This window comes from Gobius niger (assembly GCF_951799975.1).
Source record: "Gobius niger genome assembly, chromosome: 1".
NCBI lineage: Eukaryota > Metazoa > Chordata > Actinopteri > Gobiiformes > Gobiidae > Gobius > Gobius niger.
This window is the reverse complement of record NC_136852.1, coordinates 65,751,722-65,773,972: the sequence shown is the minus strand read 5'-3', so window position 1 is coordinate 65,773,972 and position 22,251 is coordinate 65,751,722. Positions and strand designations below refer to the sequence as shown.

The following is a 22,251-nucleotide window of genomic DNA, read 5'->3' as shown; positions in this document are numbered from 1 at the left end:
GGAGCAAAGAGCATGTAGTCATCATCCAGTGTTGCAAGAAGAGAATTTTTCCATTACTAAGCACATATTATCGGTTAGATGTGGATTTTCCAGCACAGGAGCATTTACTTAAGGCAAAAACAAATGGTTCAGTTTTTCCATAACAGAGTATCTTTAATTTATTCCAAATGCACTCCTGGACAGGTTTTTCTTTTCCAACTTTAACTTAAACCAATCAACTTTAAGATTGACTGAGGAGACTGAAATGTGAACTACTGAAGGAATAAAACCAGAATCACTTGCATTTCAGAGTATGTTTATAGAGGTCTAAACTGCAGTAGCAGGTTACACAATTGTGGTTTGTAAAATGCAACCATTTATTTGTTCATAACCATAATGCTCCAGATACTTCTGATAGGATAAACAGCAGCTTTAATGCTTCATGGATTAATTTTCATGTTTTGTTATAACAATTGACAGGAATAAGAACATCTTGCACTTTTGGGGGTTTCTCATTATTGTTCCTAGCCTCGGGACATTGTCTGCCATCTGCACACTATTTTCCATTTGCCTACTCAGCCACTCCAACCACCACAGCTCCATGTGAGGTCAGTCCGTGACAGACATTTGTTAAACTGTGTGATCTCTGTTGATTTTGCATGTTCTGGGGCTTGTGCAGAAGGCTCCTCCTCTCCCTGAGTAGACAGCATCCCAAGCCGGAGCAGTGAGAGAAGCACACACTGGAGACAGTGGACAGTATGCTGGGCTGTGGGAGCCAAGTGTGGTGTACGTCTGCGCTGCTGCTGCTGCTTCTGTCACTTGGACCGCTCTGTGCCCAGCTGCTGCCTGGCTCCTGTAACTTTGAACTGGGAACATGTGGCTACACCTCGGATCCTCACTATGGCTCCTGGGATATCAACGAGGAAGGTAACATCTGCTCTGCTCCAACATTATCGTTCATGTCGAAGTTATTCATTTATAATAACTTTTACTAACCCTAACCTCTCTTGTAAACTACTGCAACATCTTCAAACAAATAGAGATCCTGAATGTATTTACATTTGGTGGTGGCTGGAAACAAACACCTTCAAGGACCGTCTTGCTGTGAAGTAGTTGTGCCAATCACTATACCACCGACCGTGCACCCCATAGCCTTTTGCAGTGCTGCAAGTAATATTTATAGTATTGCTAATACATTTAGATTAGTCAAGGGATTACGGCTGTGAATGTGATATTCAATAACTGTCTTAAATACTGCAATAATAAAACAACAAAAAACCTACGCAATTTAGATTTTTCTGCTAATTGTGCCAAAACAAGACTTGAAAAATACTAAAAGAACAAAAAGAAGGCTAAACTGGAACTAAATTTGTAAAATCGTGACTAAAACTGAACTTTGAATAATGTATCGCTTAATATTGCAATAACAGTAATTTGTGGATGTATTGTGCAGCTTTTTTAGTCATTGAAAGATTATTTTTATTGTCTAAATTCAGAAACAATTAAAAACACTGCATGTCATTTAATAATGTCAGTTTTGCATGACAAACCAATATTATGGGCACACAAACCTGCAACTTTGCCAATATGGTTTGTATTGAAAGTGCACATGACCTGTAACATTGTTGTGCAACAGTTGAAGCGCAGAGTGTGAGGCCGTCGTCTTGTAGCAGAGTGGTAGAAGTGTGTCAGTGGAGTTATTTCCATCTGTGCCACACTAGCCACAGGGCCCACTTTTAATAAATGGGGCACAAAAGCGAAGGGAAAGAGCTCCTGGCCGTGCGCACAGACTACACACCGCGGAAAAGTCTATCACGGCAGTGTTTATGTTTGGTTTCCATGGAAATGTGGTTTGGTGACGAAGATGCTGCACCAAAAAAAGAAGCCTGAAAAAGTGAGTCGTGGAGAGTGCACAGATTTGGTTTAATTGTCCCAGGGATAATACCTTTTCTAATTTTTTCCATCCGAGCATTGATCGTCTGCATGGGCTTAGCATTATAATGATATGCTGCAAGCTTTTGTAGGACAATTGTCGATTGTTGCGTTTGGGAATCTCAAAACTCCCACGTCTCCGGCTGAGGTCAGGAGACAGCCATTACAACTCCAGAACCTTCATTTTGTTCTGCAGCAGCCAAAAGACAAGTCAAATCCACCTTTGTGTCATTCTTGTGTGGGAAATCAGACACTTTCTCCAAAATAGCTGTGGCTTTGTTCTGTTACTGACTTTAAAGGCACATTGCATGACATTTTTGATTATATTTAGTACGCAAGTAAGTAACTAAGTGCTTTATTTGTCATTGTACAACCTGACCAGCGTGTTTTTGGAGGTCGGGGAAACCGTAGCACCCGGAGGACACCTGGCTGGCTGTCTTCAGCGCTCCTCTGATCCTCTGAAACGGTGCAGCGCCTCCTTTGTCCCTGTTTCAGAGCACAACAGTCTTTCATCATCTTCTGGGAAGATCTTAGCAGTTAATCTGTTTTATTCTCCAGTGAACGTCCAGAACAATAGAAGGCATGTCTGGCTTAGCTGTCAGTCTTGCCCGGATACCTCCTTGTTTGTCTCTTTTTTGTTTCCTGATGCGCCTATTGTGAAGCCTCCACTGTGCTGCAGGTGTGGGGGGCTCTTGGTGCCTCTTCAGTGTTTCAGAAGAAGACATTTCTAGGTCTAAAATATCTTTAGCCAATACAAAGCTGTTTGTTTACTTAAAAAGCCTCAGGACCATTATGGACTCTTTGCATTAAAAACAAATCCGCAGAACCCCACAGCACATGGCAAAGACGTACAAAAGCATCCAGTAACACAATGTTGAACACAGAAACCACAAATGCAGTTTGCAGAAAAAGGCAACAATAAACAACTGTTTATTGTTGCAGCAATACAAAATATGACCCTTTAAAGGAACAGGCCACCGTTTTTACATACTGACATATGTTCTTACCTGAGCTTAGACGAGTTGAGACGTACCTGTCTGGTCTGTGTGCGTGCCCGTGGATGAGCGTGGTAGCTTCCAACTTCACCCCCGTTTGGAGCTATAGGAATACATTGGGAGAGGCCAAATGCTAACAACATCTTTGGTCGTTTTGCATGACTGAGGGCACGCACAAAGACCAGACAGGTATGTATCAACTCGTCTAAGCTCAGGTAAGAACATATCTCAGTATGTAAAAATGGTGCCCTGTTCCTTTAAGTGGCTTTAAGCTTATTGCAAGTTGTTAGCTGGCATTAGAGTGTTATTAGGTCAAAACATCAAGTATACAGTATACATCTGCTCAGGATGATTTGCGTGTCCAGTTCAGTGCCTCCCGACAAACACTTGTCTCTGGTGGTTCTAAGCCATCAGCCAATGGAAGCACAGCTGGCAATCTGCACCAACGGCCCGTTCTAACACCTACAACTACTCGCTCACACGCCACATCTGTGCTTAGACCAAGTGATTGAAATGTCTTGTCCCAGGAAACTTTAAATCTATCCCATACCTAGCAACCATCGCTACTCTCCACACTCAAATGCCGTTCTTGCTTTGGCACAACATTACTCTCTGAAGATGCACCGGCTACATTATAGAAAGTATAGAAGTCAATGCAGTTGTAAGCCATAGATTAGAACTTGGTGTTGTATAACTTTGATACATCCATCATTGGCCAGTTGGCATGATCTCATCTGTTGACATATGTTCCACTCTTCAGCGCTGATCTAACCGCAGACGGGAAGGGCCTTTAACCATATAAGGGCTCCCTCAAACAGCCGTAAATCCTGGCCTCCATCCGCCCACGCATTTAGAACTGTTTATAGTTGAGTGGCTCAAGTGCCCTGTTTTTATGTCTGTGTGCTCTCTGAACAAAGACCTCAACATTACTCACGAGGAATATACTAAGGCTTGTTTTATCACAAATTTAGCAGTGATTTGGGGCTTTCTTTGGGTTGCTTGGCTTCTCAACAGAAGGGCAGATCTTCCTCTATTTGTCTTCAGAGAATTATTGCTGCTGGAGAATTGTAAATTTGGAGAAAAAGGGGGTGCTTTATGGTTTAAAATAGTGTTAGGACAACAGTAATTCAGTCTTGATTTTCGTGCATGCAAAACAGAGGAAAAGCTATGTCGTTACAGTCATTTTAGGGTCAAGGTGCATGGCCTTTCAAAACATAGAGATTATCTTCTGGAGAGAGAAGGCGCCACAATAAGCAAGTGAAGAAAATGCAGAATAAAGATGCATGAATAAAATCTGGCACATTTCATGTTGTTATTTTTTTTTATGAGGAATCAACATTAAACAATATAAAAAATAAGTCAATAAGTAAGAGCCTTAAAAATGTGTGTATGATAATAGCATGGTTGTGTTTCAGGGCATCTGATCAGCATGGACTGGCACCCCCAGGAGCCCCAGGAGCGTGCGGTCCTGCTCAGCCCTGTTTTGGAGCAGCCTGAGTGGAGCTGTGCGCGGCTGGTCTATCAGCTCACTGGGAACAGCTCTCTCCTGCTGCACCTCAGGCCTCAGCACCACAACTTTGACCAGACTCTGTGGGAGGCCCACACCGCCTCTGACAGCTGGCTCATCGCCAGTGTAGATCTGCCCAACAGCACCCAGCCCTACCAGGTGACTGCCTATCCTGCATTTGGAAAACATTCAGGCATTCTTCTGTTTTATTGCATCGCCAGTGCTTATTAGTCAGCTCTGACTACAAACACGTTTTTCCTGTTTATACCTCTATTTACTGATGGGAAAAGCATTGGTTTGTTTGAATCAATAGAGTTTTATCTCTAATCACAAAGTCTTGGCACCCTGGTCAAACCAGATGTGTGTTGTTCTAATGGGATCCTGTCCTTACTGAGGCCTCATGTGCTGAGCTCATCTCTGACGGCTGCTGCTTGGTTGTGCTTCGCAGATTTTGTTGGAGGGAAGACTAGAGAGTGTTCCTGAAAGCAGTGTTGCCATTTTTGAAATCCACATTGTTCCGGGTTACTGCATTGGTCAGTGTTTGATTGAAGATAACACTAAGGGTCTGAGAATGTTTTCATTTACTGAGGTCTTTGTCTCCAGCGTGTAACTTTGAGGAGCATCACCTGTGTGGCTACAGTAACAGCTGGAATCCGAACGTTAACTGGTATTTGGGCGGGAGCCTGGCCACCGAGTCCAACCTCCTGGAGGCTCAAGGACACCACCCACACAGAGGTGATTGAACCCCTTTATCCCGACAACTGCGGCTCAATGCATGTCACTAATACTTACTTTCAATAACAATATTATTTAACTCCTAACAGACACACCTCCTTTTCTTACCTAAATAATGACAAAATAATAATAATATGTATTTTTCCCTCTTTATTGAAACAGCATAGTGAAGTTCAAGAACAGCGGGAATGGGAAAGGAGTAAGAATCCGGAAGTTAAACAACAAAGATGTGTTTGACGTCTGGTCATTGGTCTGTTCCAGGACACTACATGTATGTGGACTCTGTGTACGCTAAGCAGTTCCAGGAGGTGGCGTACCTCGCGTCTCCCATGACCACAGCTCCCATGAGCGGCTGCCTGTCCTTCTTCTACCTGCGCAACCAGGCGAGGGGAAACCTGTTCTCTGTCTTCACCCGAGATAAGCTGGGGCACTACGAGGAGCTGTGGAGACCCGAAGCTTATGTCTCCATGGGCTGGACTTATGTCAGCGTGGACATCAAGGCCCCCCACCCGCTAGAGGTTAGTTATCATGCTCTCCCCCTGTCAAACTCCGCAAGTGATATGAGCTTTAATTTCTCCAGCATATCCTACAACATCTCAGAGCCTGTTCCATTTTTAAAGCTTTTGAAATAGTCACTCTCCTCTCCGACTTCTAGTTTTGCTACAGCGCATTCATTAGAATTTACTTTTAAGTTCCAGCCTGAAGTGGAGCAGAGTGTTGTGATGAAGACACTGGGATGTTGTCAGAATATTGGAGTCGTATGTGAGGACCGGGGCCTGTTCACAGTGCAGTGTTAGTGCCTCAGCAGCTGAGACACATCCGCAGCTGTCATGACATCACGGTCACATCCTGAAGTCAGCAGCTCTGGTCAATACAGCTTTTCTCCTGACTCCACAGCATAGTGAAATAAAATAGACAAGGTTTATCTCCACTTTTACTAGAGAAGAGCCCTCCCTGCTGAATCTGCAGAAGACAAACAAAGAACTGCAAAAACGAGTCAGTGGGAGAGCATTTTGACAACCACTGTTTGAATGTAGCTGCCCACTTGAAAACGTATAACAGACCGATTTACTTGTGTGTGTCTGTGTGCAGGTGGTGTTTGAGGTGGCCTTCAACAGTGCCAGAGGAGGCTCTGTGGCCATCGATGAAATATCCTTTTCTCCTGAGTTCTGCCACAATGACACGGGTGAGAAAATGAGAGAACAAACAAAAAGTACTTGTATTTTTGTATTTCTAAAAGCGCTTGGGTTTTAGAGCCAGACTTTGACCCATCTGTTGCCAACTGCGACTTTGAGGAAGGGCTGTGTCTGTACTCGCTGGAGTTTGGCGTGTGGAGCCGGACGTCAGTCAAAGCCAACATGTACCGCACCGGAGACCACACCACTGGGACAGGTCAGCAAACACAGACGGAGATCTTTCCACTGGAGGCTTTCCTGCTCGCAATACATTCAAATGGCCAATTTGTAATTTCTTCAAAGATCCTTTACCTGACTTTTTTGTGTTTTCCCCCTTTAGGCTTCTTCCTGCAGACCCATGCCCCATTCACTTTCCTTGCTCCTTACATGGATCGTCTTCACGGACCTCTGTTGCCTGGAAACACCAAGTATTGCCTGACCTTCTTCTACCTACTCAACGGCTTCAGGAAACTGGACCACGCCCTGTCCTTGTACATTTACGATGAGAACAACGTTGCTCTGGAGAAGGTGTGGAGCCTCACGGATACATCCAGAGCCATGTGGCACAAGGTGGACCTCACCTACACGAAGCCCATGCGCTCCAAGGTACACCGCGCAACAAGCTCAGTGAAGGCGAGTCCCGGCACAGTGTCTGACTGTGGCTGTCCCTCTCTCAGGTGGTGTTTGTCAGCCTCTGCAGGACCTTCTGGGAGTGTGGCTCTGTGGCTCTGGACGATATCAGTGTGAGTGTGGGAGACTGCCAGGTCACCTCAGGTAAGCCTATATGAGCACTCTTTGATTTTTATTAACTCGTCGTCCTATTTGGGAAGGTTTTTTTCCACCAATAGCAAGGAACACACATGAATATTTACAGCCACGACAAAAAAATGACAAACATTTTTTCCTTTTTTAAAATGACAAACATTATACAATAGCACAGGCTTATGCCAGCTGCTCTGTTTCAGTCTCTCTGGCGGCCCAGTGTGACTTTGAACGCGACATGTGCGGATATTTCCAGGAGAAGGAGGACAGTGCTGATTGGCTGAGAGTCCGAGCTGTAACGCCCACCTCCTACACAGGGCCGCGAGGAGACCACAGCACAGGGGTGGGTGAGTGAGCACTCTGCAGCTTTGATTTGAGAAGTTCAAACATCTGGATTTATCTCTATATTTAACACAAGCTGTTCTCATCTCATAGTTTTTTACTTATGCATTTTCTTCAGGAAGCTGTATCACAGCTGTTCTTATTTGACCTGAACATCCTTGTTGCTCAAAGGTTTAGTCAGCCAGTCGCTTGCACACACATCTTCAGGACTTTTCTACTCAAGTAAAACCTACATTTATTTCTACCACTACGCCACCTGCAGGGCGGCTGTGTTTTTGGATTTAAGATGAGGAGCACGGTCACTCGGACAGAGCTGCTTCTCCAGGAGGCATTTAAGATTGTATTATTTTCTTTTACATTGCCAACATTGAGCCTGGGTTATCACGTGCAGCTATAGTGCGTGCAGGCTGTGACCTTGGTAAATCTATCTGTGACTGTCCTCTGTGTGTTCAGGGCACTTTGTGTACATTGAGGCGTCGCTGATGCGTCCTGGACACAGAGCTCGCCTGCTCAGCCCACTGCTGCGCGGCTCCTCCTCTACTCAGTGTCTGGTCTTTCACTACCACATGTATGGCTCTGGGACAGGCATCCTCAGGGTCCTGCTGAGGCGCAGCGGCCAGCCCAAGGACTCAGTTCTGTGGAGGCGTTCAGGGGAGCAGGGCGTCAGCTGGATGAGAGCCACTGTGGACTACCACTGCAACACGGCCCATCAGGCACGACAAAGATTTAACAGAAGGAATGGCAGGACCTGAATGACACGGGTTTAACTATGTTTTGGTGCTTTGACAGATCGTCTTTGAAGCAACCCGCGGGCCCTCTTTGAGAAGTGACATATCTTTAGACGACATTGAGTTTAAACATGGAACTTGCGAAGGTAACACTCACTCCTATTCACTCTTTGGAATAAAAATATGTTTTCAGAATCACGATAGCTTCATCTATATCAGACACAAATGTGAATGCATTTTGATGTTCCAATTACAGTGTACACTTTCTATTTCCCCAAAATATCTTTGCTTTCAAGCTATTATGTCATAAAGAGATTGAGCAAACATTATGACTTGGAGAAAATAAACGGCACATTTAGAATAGTATTTAGTACAGAATTACCCCCGATTAACTGGAATGTGTTTTTCCTTCAGATCTTGCAGAGTCATATTCCGGCTTCTCTGAGAATTTCAATGACATTGAGAGTTACCAGTAGAACGGCGTGTGCAGTAAAACTTAAGCGATGACACAAGAGACACACAGGACAGAGATGGAGACAGAACATTACGGAGGATGGTCAAGATTCTGTGCTGATATTAGAGCTTGCATCAGTGGCTGTAAATATGTTTAATTGCAGAGACAAGGCATTGGTTAAAGATGCTGCAACAGAATAACCTCATTCTTTTGTGATAGATAAAATCATATAAGTGATAACCAGCGTTGTGTCATTCTGTGGGTCTTTGAGGCGTAAGTAACCAGTAAACCATTGTTTTCTGATGATAATTGGGTTATTTTTCCTAAACTGTATTCACGACCCTGGAGTTATCCTGTGCACTCATACCTGTCACTGCTCTAAATGACCTGCACGGTGGCTGAGCGGCTCTTGTCCATCAACCAAAAACATGCACAGTAAGTTAACCCTCCAGCCGGGTGATTCTGACCATCAGCCTGGCTGGAGATGGGTCCCCGGGTGCTCCATACGGGTTGCCCCAGCGGCATCAAAGGATGGGTCAAATGCAGAGGACAAATTTTCCTTTGGGGCCTATAACTTATACCTAAACCTGTAGGGAAAGTAAGGGAACAAATAGTAATGGCAAAGAGTACAATAAGTCTGTTTGCAAAAGTTGAAATGAATAGTTAAAACAGGCGACAAACAGGTGCTTGTGGCCATACCATCTTCTGAGGTCAGGAGGCCTGACTAGGACCTGGTCGAGTGGTCGAGGGGAAGCCGTGCTTGTCGGTCTACCCCAAGGGCACTCTGGCTAGCTAAGGGAATGAAAAATTGTCTCTTGTAAAGCACTTTGTCTGAAAGGCACTACACACTTACATTCCCATCATCAGTCTCTAATTGTTTATACTCGATAGACTTAAAATGTTTTCTAATATAGTCAATTGCACAACAGACAAAAGATGTTGGTTCAGTACATTTATTAAGCTATAGGAAATACAAGTTTTTCAAACTCAATGACCCGAAATTTACTTCAGTGGATTCGTTATCTAGGCAAAAGCATCATTCAAATTCCCTTCATGAACTGAAAAGGCCAGGAGACATTACCATGCTAACTGCAAACCAATACTGTAATTAAGATTATATAAATATTTAAGTCAAGGAACGAGGGCAGAGTTAGACGATCGGGGCTCACCAACAGTTAACACAGACGCATAAGCTCCATTCAGAGTTCAAATAGACGGCACTAAAGCTTGTAGTTACAACAACAGAGCAGTTTGCCTTTTTGAGAGTACAGAACAACAAACATAATACATAAAAGATTATCCTTCGGGGGGGATTTACACATTCTAAAAGCTTTCATAGTCCTTCTTATCCTTTTTGCCTTCACCTTCAAAGCTGTCATTCCCGTCGCTGTTGTCGTGGCGACGTTTCCGACTGGGGTGCACATTGAAGCGTGGGTTGACCTGTGGCAGCGGGTCCATGCCCAGTACTTTGTGGATCTGACGGAAAGCGAGGAGTCTCAAAGCAAACTGAGGAGAGAGAAGCGAAAACACTGTTAGTGTTCGGATATGTGGCGCTTCGAGTCAAAGATATCTTAATGGATTCCTACCTGGGCACTTGACGTAATGTCCTCCCGCTGCTGTTCTCCCAAAGTAGTGAGAGTGTCTATGGGATTCTTCTCACACGGGTCCAACAACCCTGGTCCACCTGGGAAAGATAAGTAGAAGACACGTAAGGGATAAGGCACGGCGAGGTGACAATTATCAGAAATAACTTGGCGATGCAGAGGTGTGAACAGACTGAACAGAGGTTGCCAGACTAGGTGTGCATTATCACTTTTTAACGGACACCCTCCAGCCAATCAGAATCAAGTATTCACCTAGACCATGGTATAATCAGATTTCTTAAATGTACTTCACCCAACACTTTTCCATCGAGTAAAATTAGCGTCAGTCTCATGCAATAGATTTTAAAAGTAGATACATGTAACAGTAGTAGATAATAGATAAAAAAAACAGTAGGGAACCGCAGAATAAAAACAGCCTCTCGCCATCACTGTTGAGTCTTGCTGACAGACTGCTTCAACTATCGCCAGAGTCACAAAGCATTATCCTTTATCCTACACACCCATTTGTATTTGATGTGCAAAGTCTCCTACCTTTTCCTACATGATTAAAAATGTTACCTGGAAGTAAAATTCCAGAAGAAACACATTCCAGGACCCGTCTCAGTGCGTCTCCTGGTCCGAGCGGAGCTGAGGCGCTGCTGATGGCCTTCTCCACCAGCAGCTCCATCGCCTGGACATCACAAGAGGACAGCAATCACACATTGACATGTCATATTAAGTTGGCTGCTTTTTTCTCGCCATGAGAAAACCTTCAAGTTAATTTGGCCACATCATATCAAATGGGCCAAGTAATAGGCCCATTATAATAAGAACATGTGGCCAAAAATACTACATTTGCTATGGTGCAAGTAAAAAGTGATCCTATTGCCACAGACGCTCTTTTCACATTGTTGCCAATTCTTTCATCTTGGATCAGGCACTCAGCTGTTTGGATTTACATGTCTTTTTCTATTTAACTATAAGGAGTAATAGATGTTTAGGCGAGTTATACAACAGCATTTCCGACGTTATTGACCTACACTAAACCTTTTCAGATCCTTGTCCAGATCTCATGTTAAAAGCTGCTGATCTCATATCAGTTTCTAAAATAGAAAAGAGTCTATTCAGAAATCTGAATGGACCTCAGTATGTGAGGCACACTCACCCAGCCGGGGAACGCTGACCAGGTGGGCACACGTTGGCAGAGGTCTCGCAGTATCCGGATGATGATGACACAGGACTGTAGGCCGTTGGCCCTAGCCTTTTGATGCAGCACAGTTAGGTTAGTGCAAGACACTGACAGTTTGAACACATTAGTATCAGCTTCATCACAGAGGTTCAAACACTACTGTGTGTAATGGAAGCTCCAGTGGTCGTGTGTGGAAAAAAAAGAGCCTACAGTCAGCTGCCATTCCCAGTAGTCTTGTACCTCAGAGTTAGTGCCAGAGATCAGAGTTTGCAAGATGCACAAGAAGCCAGTGGGTTTCTTGCCATCTTCTAAACCCTGACTCTGCAGGTACTTGGAGTACATCTGAGGAGGGACTGAGAGAGGCAAGGAAATCCACTACAGTCTGCTGTTCACAGACCAGCTCCGATTCCTGTTTCTCTCAATCCCTTTTCTACAAATACAGAACAGTACAAGTCTCAACACTTGGCACACTGTGTGCAGCTTATTGTGCAGCCTTATGGAAATAACTAATGGGGCACTGCCAGGAACCATACAAGGATGTCAGTTTTATATCACAGTTAATGAATGATTAAGATTTCTCTGAGGATGATCAGAGACCAAATGGTGTCATTAGTGACATCCTTGAATATTGGCTTTGATTTACTGTATGTGTTGTAGGATATGAATATGTAAAAAGCACAAATTAAAAAAAGAAATAACAAGTCTCATAAGGCTACATACAATAAAAGAGTAAAATGATGTTCCGAACCTGGAACCACTTAGCGTGGCGCAGAGCAGCCAGAGCGTCAAGGCAAATTTGTCTGTCCAAGACGTCCGCTGGGTCATTCATCATACCCGAGGTTATATCTAAAAATGGATTTGAAGGGTCAAAATAGAGATGAGGAAAGGGTGTTTGACCAGGTCAGCAAGCTGCCAGAGAACAAACACATTGCCACACATACCACGCACCTTCAAAGCTACTTCAGTTTTGTCTCATTGCATCTCTACTAGAAATGACACTTTATAAAAAAGGTAATACTAGAGCTTATTAGGGACACCATGCACCTGCATCAGTGCCTAATAAAGTGGCAGGGTCATGTAAGTAGGTGTGGCAAGGTTTTTGGTACGTGAGAACGGCTTGGTCAAAAATCCTTCCGGAGCACTACTGAAGTTCTGATGTCATGGGATTGACTTTTCTCTTTAAGGTGGAAACACTGCTGCGTTCTTATTGGAGACAGCACTGAGGGATAGGGCACGAGAACTACCAGCAAACAGGTTAGGATACCACTTCATGCAAGCCTACTCAGAAGGCTGGAAAGAAGCAAGACCATTCTTACAGCCTTTTCAAACAAGGATTCAAATGTATTTTTTGATTTGCCAAATTTTCAATGAACCCTAAAATTGTGATTCAACGTTTTGAACTCATTATCATAGAAAGAGCATTGGGCTGGAGGCATAGGCTTAATCAACATTACTGAGAATTCTTTGTTTCCTGTGGATAAACATACACCTTGCCGTCTAAGATTGTCTTGGGTCAAATTGTCAATGATGAGTGGATGCTGTGGGAAACAGAATCACCGCTTTGTGTGTCTCGTAATTTTGCAAACACATGTCTACATACAAAAACTGAGGCCCTGAACACAGGAAACAAAATCAAACCTTAACTAGAAATAGCTAAAAACAGTGCAGACAATGATCATGCTTTTTCAAAAGAATAAGAGCATTGAGGAGAGTTACTGAGCAACAGGCCCGAAGAGCAGAACTGCTGGCATCCTTGTGTGTGTGAGTGTGAACGATTAATAATGTGGAGGAGCTCAGACAATGAGAGTGGGAAGTGGGAGACAAGTTTTCTGAATGGAAGACGTTGGGCAGTGCCAGCAGCGCAGTGCTCTTGAGGTAGTCCACAGTGAGAGCAGTTTGTACAGTGTAGCAGACCTCCTTCAGCCGGGCCGTCCTCCCTCATCACCGGAGACGTCAGGGTGATGTTCACGTTCATCTTGGGGTCGGAGCAGGAGCTGAGAACGATGGCTGCCTCCGGGACGGACGCCCTCACCTCATATTTATCTGGGGACACAATCTGGAAACAGGCAGCAAGGTAAACCCAATCAGTGTCGAAAACAAAACGTGTTGACAGAAAGAAGCACAGGTTCTAAGTGAATATAGGAGAACATTTCCGTAACATTACTCATTAACATCGTTTAGAGGTGAAGTGCTAATGTCACTGTTTCAAAACTAGTGTGAAAGGGGTGTGTCGAGTGTTTTGAAGACAGTACTGAGAGCTGCGCGGGGAGGTGCTCCACAATCCGGGTCAGGAGGGTTTTGGTGGGCTTTTCAGAGCACAGCAAAACCAGGTTCACGCTTTGGTCTCCGCCAAGAAGCAAACCCTTAGCCAGGACTCCCACCCGCATCACCCCTTTCAAGGTTCTAGAAGACACAAAAGAAAATGACATTGGTATTTGCATAAAGTGCATGTTAACTACACATTTTAGGACTGTTTCCCGTTTGACAAAACGTTTAGTTCTAAGGCAGTTAGTTCAGTTAGGCACATTTCCCATAAAGTGAAAGAATGGCAATAATGAACTGAAGTACATACATTTGGAGGCCCTATTCATTCATTCAAACCTTTATTTAACCAGGAAAACTATTTTACAAGAGTGCCCTATTGTGAACCAGTCTGATTTGATGCCCCAAATTAAGCCTCCACAGACCTGTCTTTACTGGGAGACTCTTTCTTTTCCTTCTCCTTCTCCTTGTCCTTCTCCTTGTCCTTCTCCTTGTCTTGGTCTTGGTCTTGGTCTTTGTCCTCATCCTTGGCTGTATCCTGCTCTGTGATAATGTCTGACACAAGCTTCAGAGCACGCTCAGTGATGGAAACGATCTTCTGGATGGACTGGAGCTCCTCCTCCGAGGGGTAGATTATGGCATGCTTAGCCATAACGTATCGATCGTCTGAAGAGTCCGGACGTCGCTGAGGCTGCCAAACACAGACCAAATAAATAACAATGTAGTAAGAGTATTGTGCTTTTTGCAGGTATTTGATAATTAGGGATGCACAATAATACAGGCTGATAAGTGAACCGGAACACATCTCCAGGTATGTTTATGTCACATGGTAAAAAGCTCTAAAAGTGGATTTTGCACATGACCCCCTTTAAAGAAATTGAAAGAATTTGTTTAGGGCCATACCAGTAGTCCTTGGGGCTGCATCCCAGGCATCCCAGGGCGGACCCCCAGTAGCCCGGGAGGACACTGCTGAAAGCCTGAGTCGCGCCGCCGCTCGTCCCAGTGATGCTGCTCCTCCTCCATCCGCCGCCAGTACATGTCCTCCTCATAACGACTGCAAAAGTCCAATCACAGGTCAAGTCACTCCTCCAGATTATCATAACACCATGATAATACAAACAACATGTATAGTGTGAGAACTATGCATGTACCGCATCTCCATCCTCCAGCGCTCCTCCTCCTCTCGCCGCCTCCAGTACTCCTCCTTCTGCATCTGTTTTCTCATCTTTTCTTCTTGAATCTTCCTCGCTCGGATGCTTGGTTTGACCTCCACCTGCAGGTCTGGGTTCACCTTTTTCTGAAAGGAAACATGCATATATCCAAGTTTATTAAAAGTCATAACTATTAGTGAAAAGAGTATAGATAAGTGCTTCTGAAGCTGGTGGTGCTCAGGCCTCTTCAGATGGTGCTCAAAGTCGTCTACATTTCAAGTCATCTTTCATTTTAAATTTCCTTTAATTTCTGCTTTACTAATCAGGATGTAAAGGTTCAGCTTTCTCACGGATCGGTGCATCATGGTGGCAAGTGCAATGTAATAGTAAGTTGGTTTCATTATTATTAGGCAGTTTTATTAGGCAATTAAATTGGCAATGTTTTCCTAAAAAAGATGCCTTACAATAAAATAAGCCCCAGGGCTCAATGTAAAACAAAATAGGAAACAAAATTGCAGTGTTCTAAAGTTGTGTGTGTTGGCCATGTGCTCGTTTCCATAGACTGCAGTGAAAACGCGCACAGAGCAGCACATTTGATTTGAGGCTCCTGTTTGGGCTGTTTCTGGACAACTTTAAGCTTTCTTGAAACAAAGCTGTTGAGGCGGATTATGAACAAGATGGGATCTCACGCATTTGTCTGCGTAATGCACACCGCACTGGATCTATTATTCACCCAGCCTGGTCATCTTCAGGAAAAGCCATTACAAGGCCATGCAGATATGTTTTTGGAGGATTTAACTTTGCAGGTCTCGAGTGTCTGCAATGCAGTAATATATTTAAATAGAATATAGACATGTTTTAGTCCCGTTTTGGCCTTGATTTTGGTCTGGTGGTACGTGGAAAGTCAAATATTTTATTTTATATATTTTTTCGGCTCCAAATCTCTGCACAGACCTTGTACTGCAGACGGTGGCGTCGGCCCTTCAGATGCATCTCTTTTGCATTGGGATCATTGAAACTACATTCACACAGCTTGCAGTGAAACCGAATGACTTTGCCTTCATCATTTCGCACCTACGAAAACAGTACATACAGTTCATACATACAGAAATTCTTGACTGAAGAATGCTGGTAAGAGAAGACAACACACCTCTTCAACATAGTCATAGCCCACTGGCTGAACGTCATTCTGTAGAGCAGCCAGCGCCGAGGAGGAAAGTGTGTCTAAGCTGTCGCCTTTAGTGTCTTGAGCACCCACAGATGGAGTCATAGACTTTGAGACGTCACTTTTGACATCATCAGGCTTCAATGTGGTTTGTAATTTATTTCCACCTGTTAAATAGAAGAGAGAAAAAAGATATTGGTTGATATGAAGATCTCACTGAACGGAAGATGTTACTTTATTCATGGTATATTTGGAATCAGTCTGTCAATGATCGGACCAAACCCATTTGGATGAAATGAATAACTTACCCACAAAGTTGATCTTTGGAGTAATCACCTTCTTGGCCGAGGCAGCAGTAAGACTTGAGACAGTACTTTTGCCACTGGCCGAGGTGCTGTTGACGATATTGACCGGCTTGAGGTAAGACGATGATGTGGAGGAAACAGAGGAGGAGAGAGGAAAAGACCCAGAGCTGCTCGAGGAGGCAGTGCTGCTCTTTAGGCCTGAGGCGGAGCTGCCAGATGAGGACAGTGCCACGCTCGGCTCCGAGGAGGGAATGGGCTTCCCTAGTTTAGTATGAAGCTTCACAACCTGGGGGAAAGGATGGCATTTGGGTTATAACAGTACACTTTCAAAAGGATGGCTCGGACTGAATATTTTAACAACAAAGATTGGGACTTCATATAACTGACTATGGGAAGCACAAAGAACAAAAGGTTGCTACAAATGTTCTGATCAGGGCGCATGTTTTTCATATGGTTAATGAGTCATTTGCTAGTCTATTCTGTAAGTACCTTCTGGTGCTTGGCTCCACGGATGTGAGCAGCGTAGGCATCAGCCCCAGTGCAGGACACATCACAGAGCTCACAGCGCAGCTGGTTCTGAGCTCCTCGAGGAAGAGAGCCTCCCACACTGCCCCCACTGCTGCTGCTCTGGGACACCTTCAGGGCCGCCTCCTTCTTCTTGTGCTTCTGACCCTCCAGGTGCTCCTTGTATGTCTGATTAATGTGTGATAGAAGCGACATCAGGATAAAAATACTCTAAACTAAACTATAATACGAACAATGTGAGATGAATGTTACTCTGAGACTAAACATTTGTTCATGTTTGTCCTCCATGTCTGTCCCAATCAGCATCAATTCATTTTTGTATTTAACTTTATTCCAATACAAATATATCAATTGACCATTCATCGAGTTGGACTAAATACTGCATTAGGTTAAATAAGCAGATGGTTCATTAACAGCTTCAGGTGGCTTGAGACTAAGCAGTCAATTGTCGATCTTTGGTAGACGAAATGTTTATAATTGCATGTTTTTTGCTAAATTGCTCCCCAACAGTTTCATAAGCTCACCTGTGGACCAGCACAGCTGATCTTGCACACATCGCAGTAGTGGATCTGGGGGGGTTTGGGCGGCTGTTTGGGCCGGAGCTGTTTATTCGGAAATGAAGGTTTCTTAGTGAAAGTGTTGCCTGTCCAGGCTGATGTCGCGGCCGCTGCCGCCACTGCCTGCTTCTGCTGCTGCTGGTAGTACGAAGAGGCTGCAGAGTACACAGCAGCCTCGTAACCAGAGTAGGACGTCCCTGAAAAACATTGGATCCACTTTAGACTATAGCCACACTGACACCATGTAACGCTGAAGGACACAGAGCAGTAATAAAACCTGTCAGCAGAGTGACATTGATTTGACATACCCGAGTAGGTAACAGCACTGGTGCTGTACGTGGAGCTCTGGGAGTAGGAAGGCACCACCGAAGCAGCAGCTGCGACTGGCTGCACAGTGGATGTGACAGGATAGATGAAAGAGGAGGCCACAGGACTGGGAGCAGTGGGCTTTATCACTGTGACCTGTCGATTCTGCTGTGCCTGGGTGTATGAAGTCGCACCCTGACTGTATGCAGACTTTGAAGCTGAAAATACAAAACAAAAACATTTCTACTTCAAAACCTTTTGCGCTGTATGAAAAATTATTCCAACCACCTTTGAATCTCTTTCAAACAGTGCTCACTGTTTTAATAACACAGCAGCTATCAACGTTCAACGTAATTTTTTTTACTCAGTGTGAACGATTACAATTTTAATCTAAATTAACTTAACGGGCCACTGGAATATATATGCCTTGATTTGCTCTTAATAGTAAAAGTTGTTTGCTAATAAGTCATGCCGTTTTTATTTCCAAACCTTGAGTGCAATCTGTGATTGACAGCTGTCTCCATGGAGACTGACACTCTTCACAATGAGAAATTTAAGACCCTGGGCACCTAAAGATGACTCACATTTTATGTGAATGTGAGTGATCTTATTCATAGAATATAAAATATGATATAAATAATAATTTCATAAAATGTATTATTTTATTTATTAAAATAAATCTATTTGTCCATCCATCCATTTTCTTTTGCTTTATCCGGGACTGGGTCACGGAGGCAGCAGTCTGAACTCCCCTATCCATCAATTTGGCTGTCTGCATCTACAATCTTGTCCTTTTGGTCATTACCCAGATCTCATGACCAAAGGTGAGGGTAGAAACGTAGATTGACCTTTCTCCAGATCCACAAAGCACATGGACTGGTTGGGCCATGAACCCTCAAGCACCCGAAGTGCTCCGATTGCCCGATAACGCTGGGTTAGTCACAATGAAAGAAACCAGACTGGTTTTCATAAGAAGAATTTCAGAAATCTCGTACTTAATGAGACTGTTAGCATTGGAGCAGCGCGAGCTGCACGTCACGCAAGGGCTGAGTCTACAGTGAAGATCCCGCCCTTATGCCCCTTTTAGGGCCATGCTTAGTCAGAGCCGGGGAGGCGTGAGCGTGGTCATGCTGTCCATTATATATACAGTCTATGATACAGACATACGAACTATGCAACCTTTAATATACATTGTTTTAACTTCTGTGCACTAGCAGTGCCGTGTGATGCTATAGACGCACAGAGCCGTTGAAGATATATTGGTTAGGGGGTGCTGTGGGACCAGATTGTCCCCAAAGCACATATTCTGTGGTTATTTGTTGTTTATATACTATATAGCCTGCTCAGTTCAAACTATCCACCAGAGGGTGCTGCAGCACCCTCAGCACTATAGCTAACCTGATAGATGTAGGTGGATGTAGCCAACAAAGCTCTTTAATATAACTCTAGATAGGACATGACCATAACAATATGTTGGAACAAATGGCAATTCTGGCGGCCATCTTGTGACTGGTCCTGCTAAACCAGTCCAAAGAAATCAAATGGGAAACACCACTGATTTCCTTGATACCGTTTTTTATCTATTTTTAGTTATTTCATGACTCTTTGAAAATTGTGACTGGCCTTATGTCATATCTGGCAGGAAAATAATTTTCTTCCAGTTTTTCAAATGTAATTTCAGTTTTATAGGATACGTTTGTTCATGGATTTTCCTGTTTAACACTTCAGTTCTATTTATATCAAATATAACATTTGTGTCCTACTTTAAAACAGTATTTCTGTACGTTAAAACACAACATGACCAATATTTATTGAACATTGGACAGTCATACAATCAACGCTAACCACTGAACCCTGTTTGGCTAAACGATGTGACTAAAAAACCCAAATGAGACAAACAATGAGAGTATCTAATTCTGTCGCATCAATGAAAATGTTGCTCCTGGTTTTGTATTGGTTGCAATAGGTTCTCCTCACCGGCCAGTCACAAGGTGGCCGCTACGTTTGTCATGTCACCAGGCCTCATGTCCTATCAAGAGTTCCATTAAATATCTTTGGTAGCCAACCTCTGTGCTGTTCTGTACTGTCCTGACATGTATTCAAATGTGCATCCTTCTGATCTTCTGACTGAGTGACAGCTGCCTCCAAAAGTTCAAACAGATTCGATAGAGTAAAAAGTGACAACACGATGCTAATTGTAGCTAGTGTTCGCCACTCTGAAAGCAGCTGCTTCCAAGTGCTGTGGCCCCCATGTTGTTATAAAACAAACATAAAACTCTTGCATTATTCATTATTATAAACAACTCATTAGAGGGGCTAGACTTATAAAACATGCTTCAAATGATAGACATTTTGAAAATCCCACAGGGACCCTGAAAAAGCAGCTCTTCTCATGCACGTCTGATCGCGCATGTTTGGCGAAAGATTTTTGGGGAGGGAGAAAACGTGTGTACCTGTCTGGTAGTAGGACTCTGCAACAGTGGGCTGTGGCTGTGCAGCAGCCACACCAGCAGAGGCAGTGGCCTGTTGATAGTACTGTTTACTGTCATAAGCAACTGCAGGAGCAGTGGAGCGAACGTACGAGTAGGTGTCCTGGAAAGAGAAATAAACATTTGATTCAAGTTATAAAAAGGCTTGAGCATCTTATTCTGGATAAAAAACTAAACTCCTGATTAGAAAAGCTGTTGACTGAGCACCTGATAATTCTGTGAAGTGACTGGAGGTGGAGGAGGCGGGACTTCCGGCTGGCGCTGAGGGTATGCATACTCTGTCGCAGAGTGTGTGGGCTGATATCCTCCATAAGCAGCTGCTGTAGCCACAGCCACAGGAGCAGGACGAGCTACAGCTACAGTGGCGGCAGTGGGAGCATAGGCAGCTGCCACTGTGTGGGCCGCTACTGGAGCTTGGTGCACAGTATAACTGGCCACTGTCGTGGGGTGAGTGTAGGCAACTCCTGCGGCTGGCTGCTGACTGCAGAAAGGCAAAAACAAATGTATAGTAAATTACAGACACTGCATGAATATCCAAGAAAAACAACTATATACCTTTTGTTAAACAGAGAAATAGAGAATATTACAATTAGCATGTTTTTCTTGTGCGTTGCTGCCTGGCTTATGTGAATGAAGGGTGGGTGGATGAGCAGAGGCAGAGCAGACAGCACTTGATGCTGATTCAAAAGAACTCCGTTGCAGTACAACACCTGATCTGAGCATCAATCATTAATGTCCCTCCGATACAGTCAGCTAACTCCCTAATAATGTATTTATTACCATTGCAAAAATCAGCCAGGTAGTTGTGGTTAAGTGTGTAACATAATGTGTAATATTGAATTTCTCCAAGAGAGATCAAGGCCCATCTTATCTCTTGATATAAATGTCATGATAAGCACATTGGAAATAACTTTTTATATACGTTATGTATTATCCAAGGTGAACATTTAGATTTGCAAATTTTACCCAATAAATTCATATCAAATCACTCACGTCACTCAACGATGGGGCTCTCAGAGACAGCAGGCCAATGGTCTTCATTTAATCAGATTACATATTGTACCAATACATTCTTCCGATGTAGGCCTACTCATAAATCATTTAGATTCGTTTTTTCTTCATTTTTTTGTCCAGTGCGTGAACTAGATGCTGCTGAAACGACCTTAGCTACGCTGACTGCTCGCACATGTTTTGATGCGCTGTGCGTGGATCCCAAAATGATATACATGTCAGACACGGTTAATGTCATCTTAAGTCAGAATCCATCAATGGAACAGTGGCCATACTGTGACTTCGTGAGGACGTTCCCTGCGACATTAATGCAGGATAAGCGCCCCCTCCCCCAGTTCCGAGAATGGTATTGGATTGACGCATTGGCTCACGCACATACAGTGATGGGTACAGATGTTCATATAATTTATTTATAACAAACTCTGTAACAACGAACCTGTACTGGGCGGCAGCGCTGGGGGTAAAGCCGAAATAATTCCCGGTAGCCATTTTGGCCTCTTCCCCGAGCCGGCTGGGCACTGCAGAGGAGGACAGACAGTGAAGCTAACCTGTTAGCACAGGCTAAACGAAGCCTCTGGTGTTTTTCTCGGATTATCACCAGATTACAAAAGATGCATTGTTAATTATTGTATGTTTATTAGCTGCAGTACATGGACAATACTCACCATAAGTGAAAGAAACAACTGGACAAATGGGAATCATTGGCTCCTACTGGTGCACAGACGCCCTGTTCGTTGGTAAACCAGCCTATTTACTGACTATCCGGAAACCGCGCAGTGCGCATGTGCAATAGCCTACAGCCGCTCTGGTGGGCCAGGGTTTTGCCTCAATCAAAAACTTCCTTCAACGCTTATTTCCCGGTTGTCTTATCAGTTTGTTTCCCACATCTGTATTATACAGTATTTTATCTAGTCAAGCAAAGTCCAAGCAATTTAATCCCTCTTAAAATGGCATATGTGGAAACGCTGTAGTTGTTGTTACAACCACCAGAGGGCAACGTTTGTCTGAAAATGTTTCGGGACCATTGACAGTATCCCGCACATCAAACTGAATTTGCTTTTTATGGGACCAAGGGTAAAACTATGAGTAAAACACGGGA

The 22,251-nt window shown here is 43.9% G+C and overlaps 2 protein-coding genes across 4 annotated transcripts; one reads left to right on the top strand and one right to left on the bottom strand.

The window, feature by feature from the left end:
- Positions 1–457: 457 nt before the first annotated feature.
- mamdc2a (MAM domain containing 2a) lies at positions 458–8,816 on the top strand. Of its 2 annotated transcripts, XM_079552300.1 has the most exons (14): positions 458–587; positions 659–906; positions 4,322–4,572; positions 4,862–4,946; positions 5,017–5,148; positions 5,410–5,666; positions 6,241–6,334; positions 6,403–6,540; positions 6,664–6,929; positions 7,001–7,097; positions 7,289–7,432; positions 7,881–8,140; positions 8,217–8,301; positions 8,570–8,816. In XM_079552300.1, the coding sequence occupies exons 2-14, from the start codon at positions 738–740 to the stop codon at positions 8,629–8,631; spliced, it is 2,040 nt and encodes a 679-aa protein (XP_079408426.1). In that variant the 5' UTR covers positions 458–587; positions 659–737; the 3' UTR covers positions 8,632–8,816. The 2 variants fall into 2 exon arrangements, with proteins under 2 accessions (XP_079408426.1, XP_079408427.1); XM_079552301.1 differs by lacking the exons at positions 8,217–8,301; positions 8,570–8,816 and having other exon boundaries at positions 7,289–7,428; positions 7,881–8,047.
- Positions 8,817–9,570: 754 nt separating this feature from the next.
- On the bottom strand, positions 9,571–21,924 carry zfr (zinc finger RNA binding protein). 2 transcript variants are annotated; one of them, XM_079579164.1, is made up of 20 exons: positions 21,818–21,924; positions 21,589–21,670; positions 20,349–20,622; positions 20,106–20,244; positions 17,655–17,870; positions 17,314–17,543; positions 16,754–16,957; positions 16,268–16,550; positions 15,945–16,126; positions 15,749–15,868; positions 14,795–14,940; positions 14,547–14,697; positions 14,069–14,334; positions 13,634–13,784; positions 13,296–13,437; positions 12,130–12,227; positions 11,358–11,453; positions 10,772–10,883; positions 10,196–10,293; positions 9,571–10,115 (listed from the first exon to the last, which is right to left on the bottom strand). In XM_079579164.1, exons 1-20 carry the CDS (start codon positions 21,852–21,854, stop codon positions 9,933–9,935), a joined length of 3,210 nt encoding a protein of 1,069 aa, XP_079435290.1. In that variant the 5' UTR covers positions 21,855–21,924; the 3' UTR covers positions 9,571–9,932. The 2 variants fall into 2 exon arrangements, 1 of the variants encoding a protein (XP_079435290.1); XR_013793980.1 differs by lacking the exons at positions 9,571–10,115; positions 10,196–10,293; positions 12,130–12,227 and having other exon boundaries at positions 10,840–10,883.
- Between the last annotated feature and the right edge of the window lie 327 nt (positions 21,925–22,251).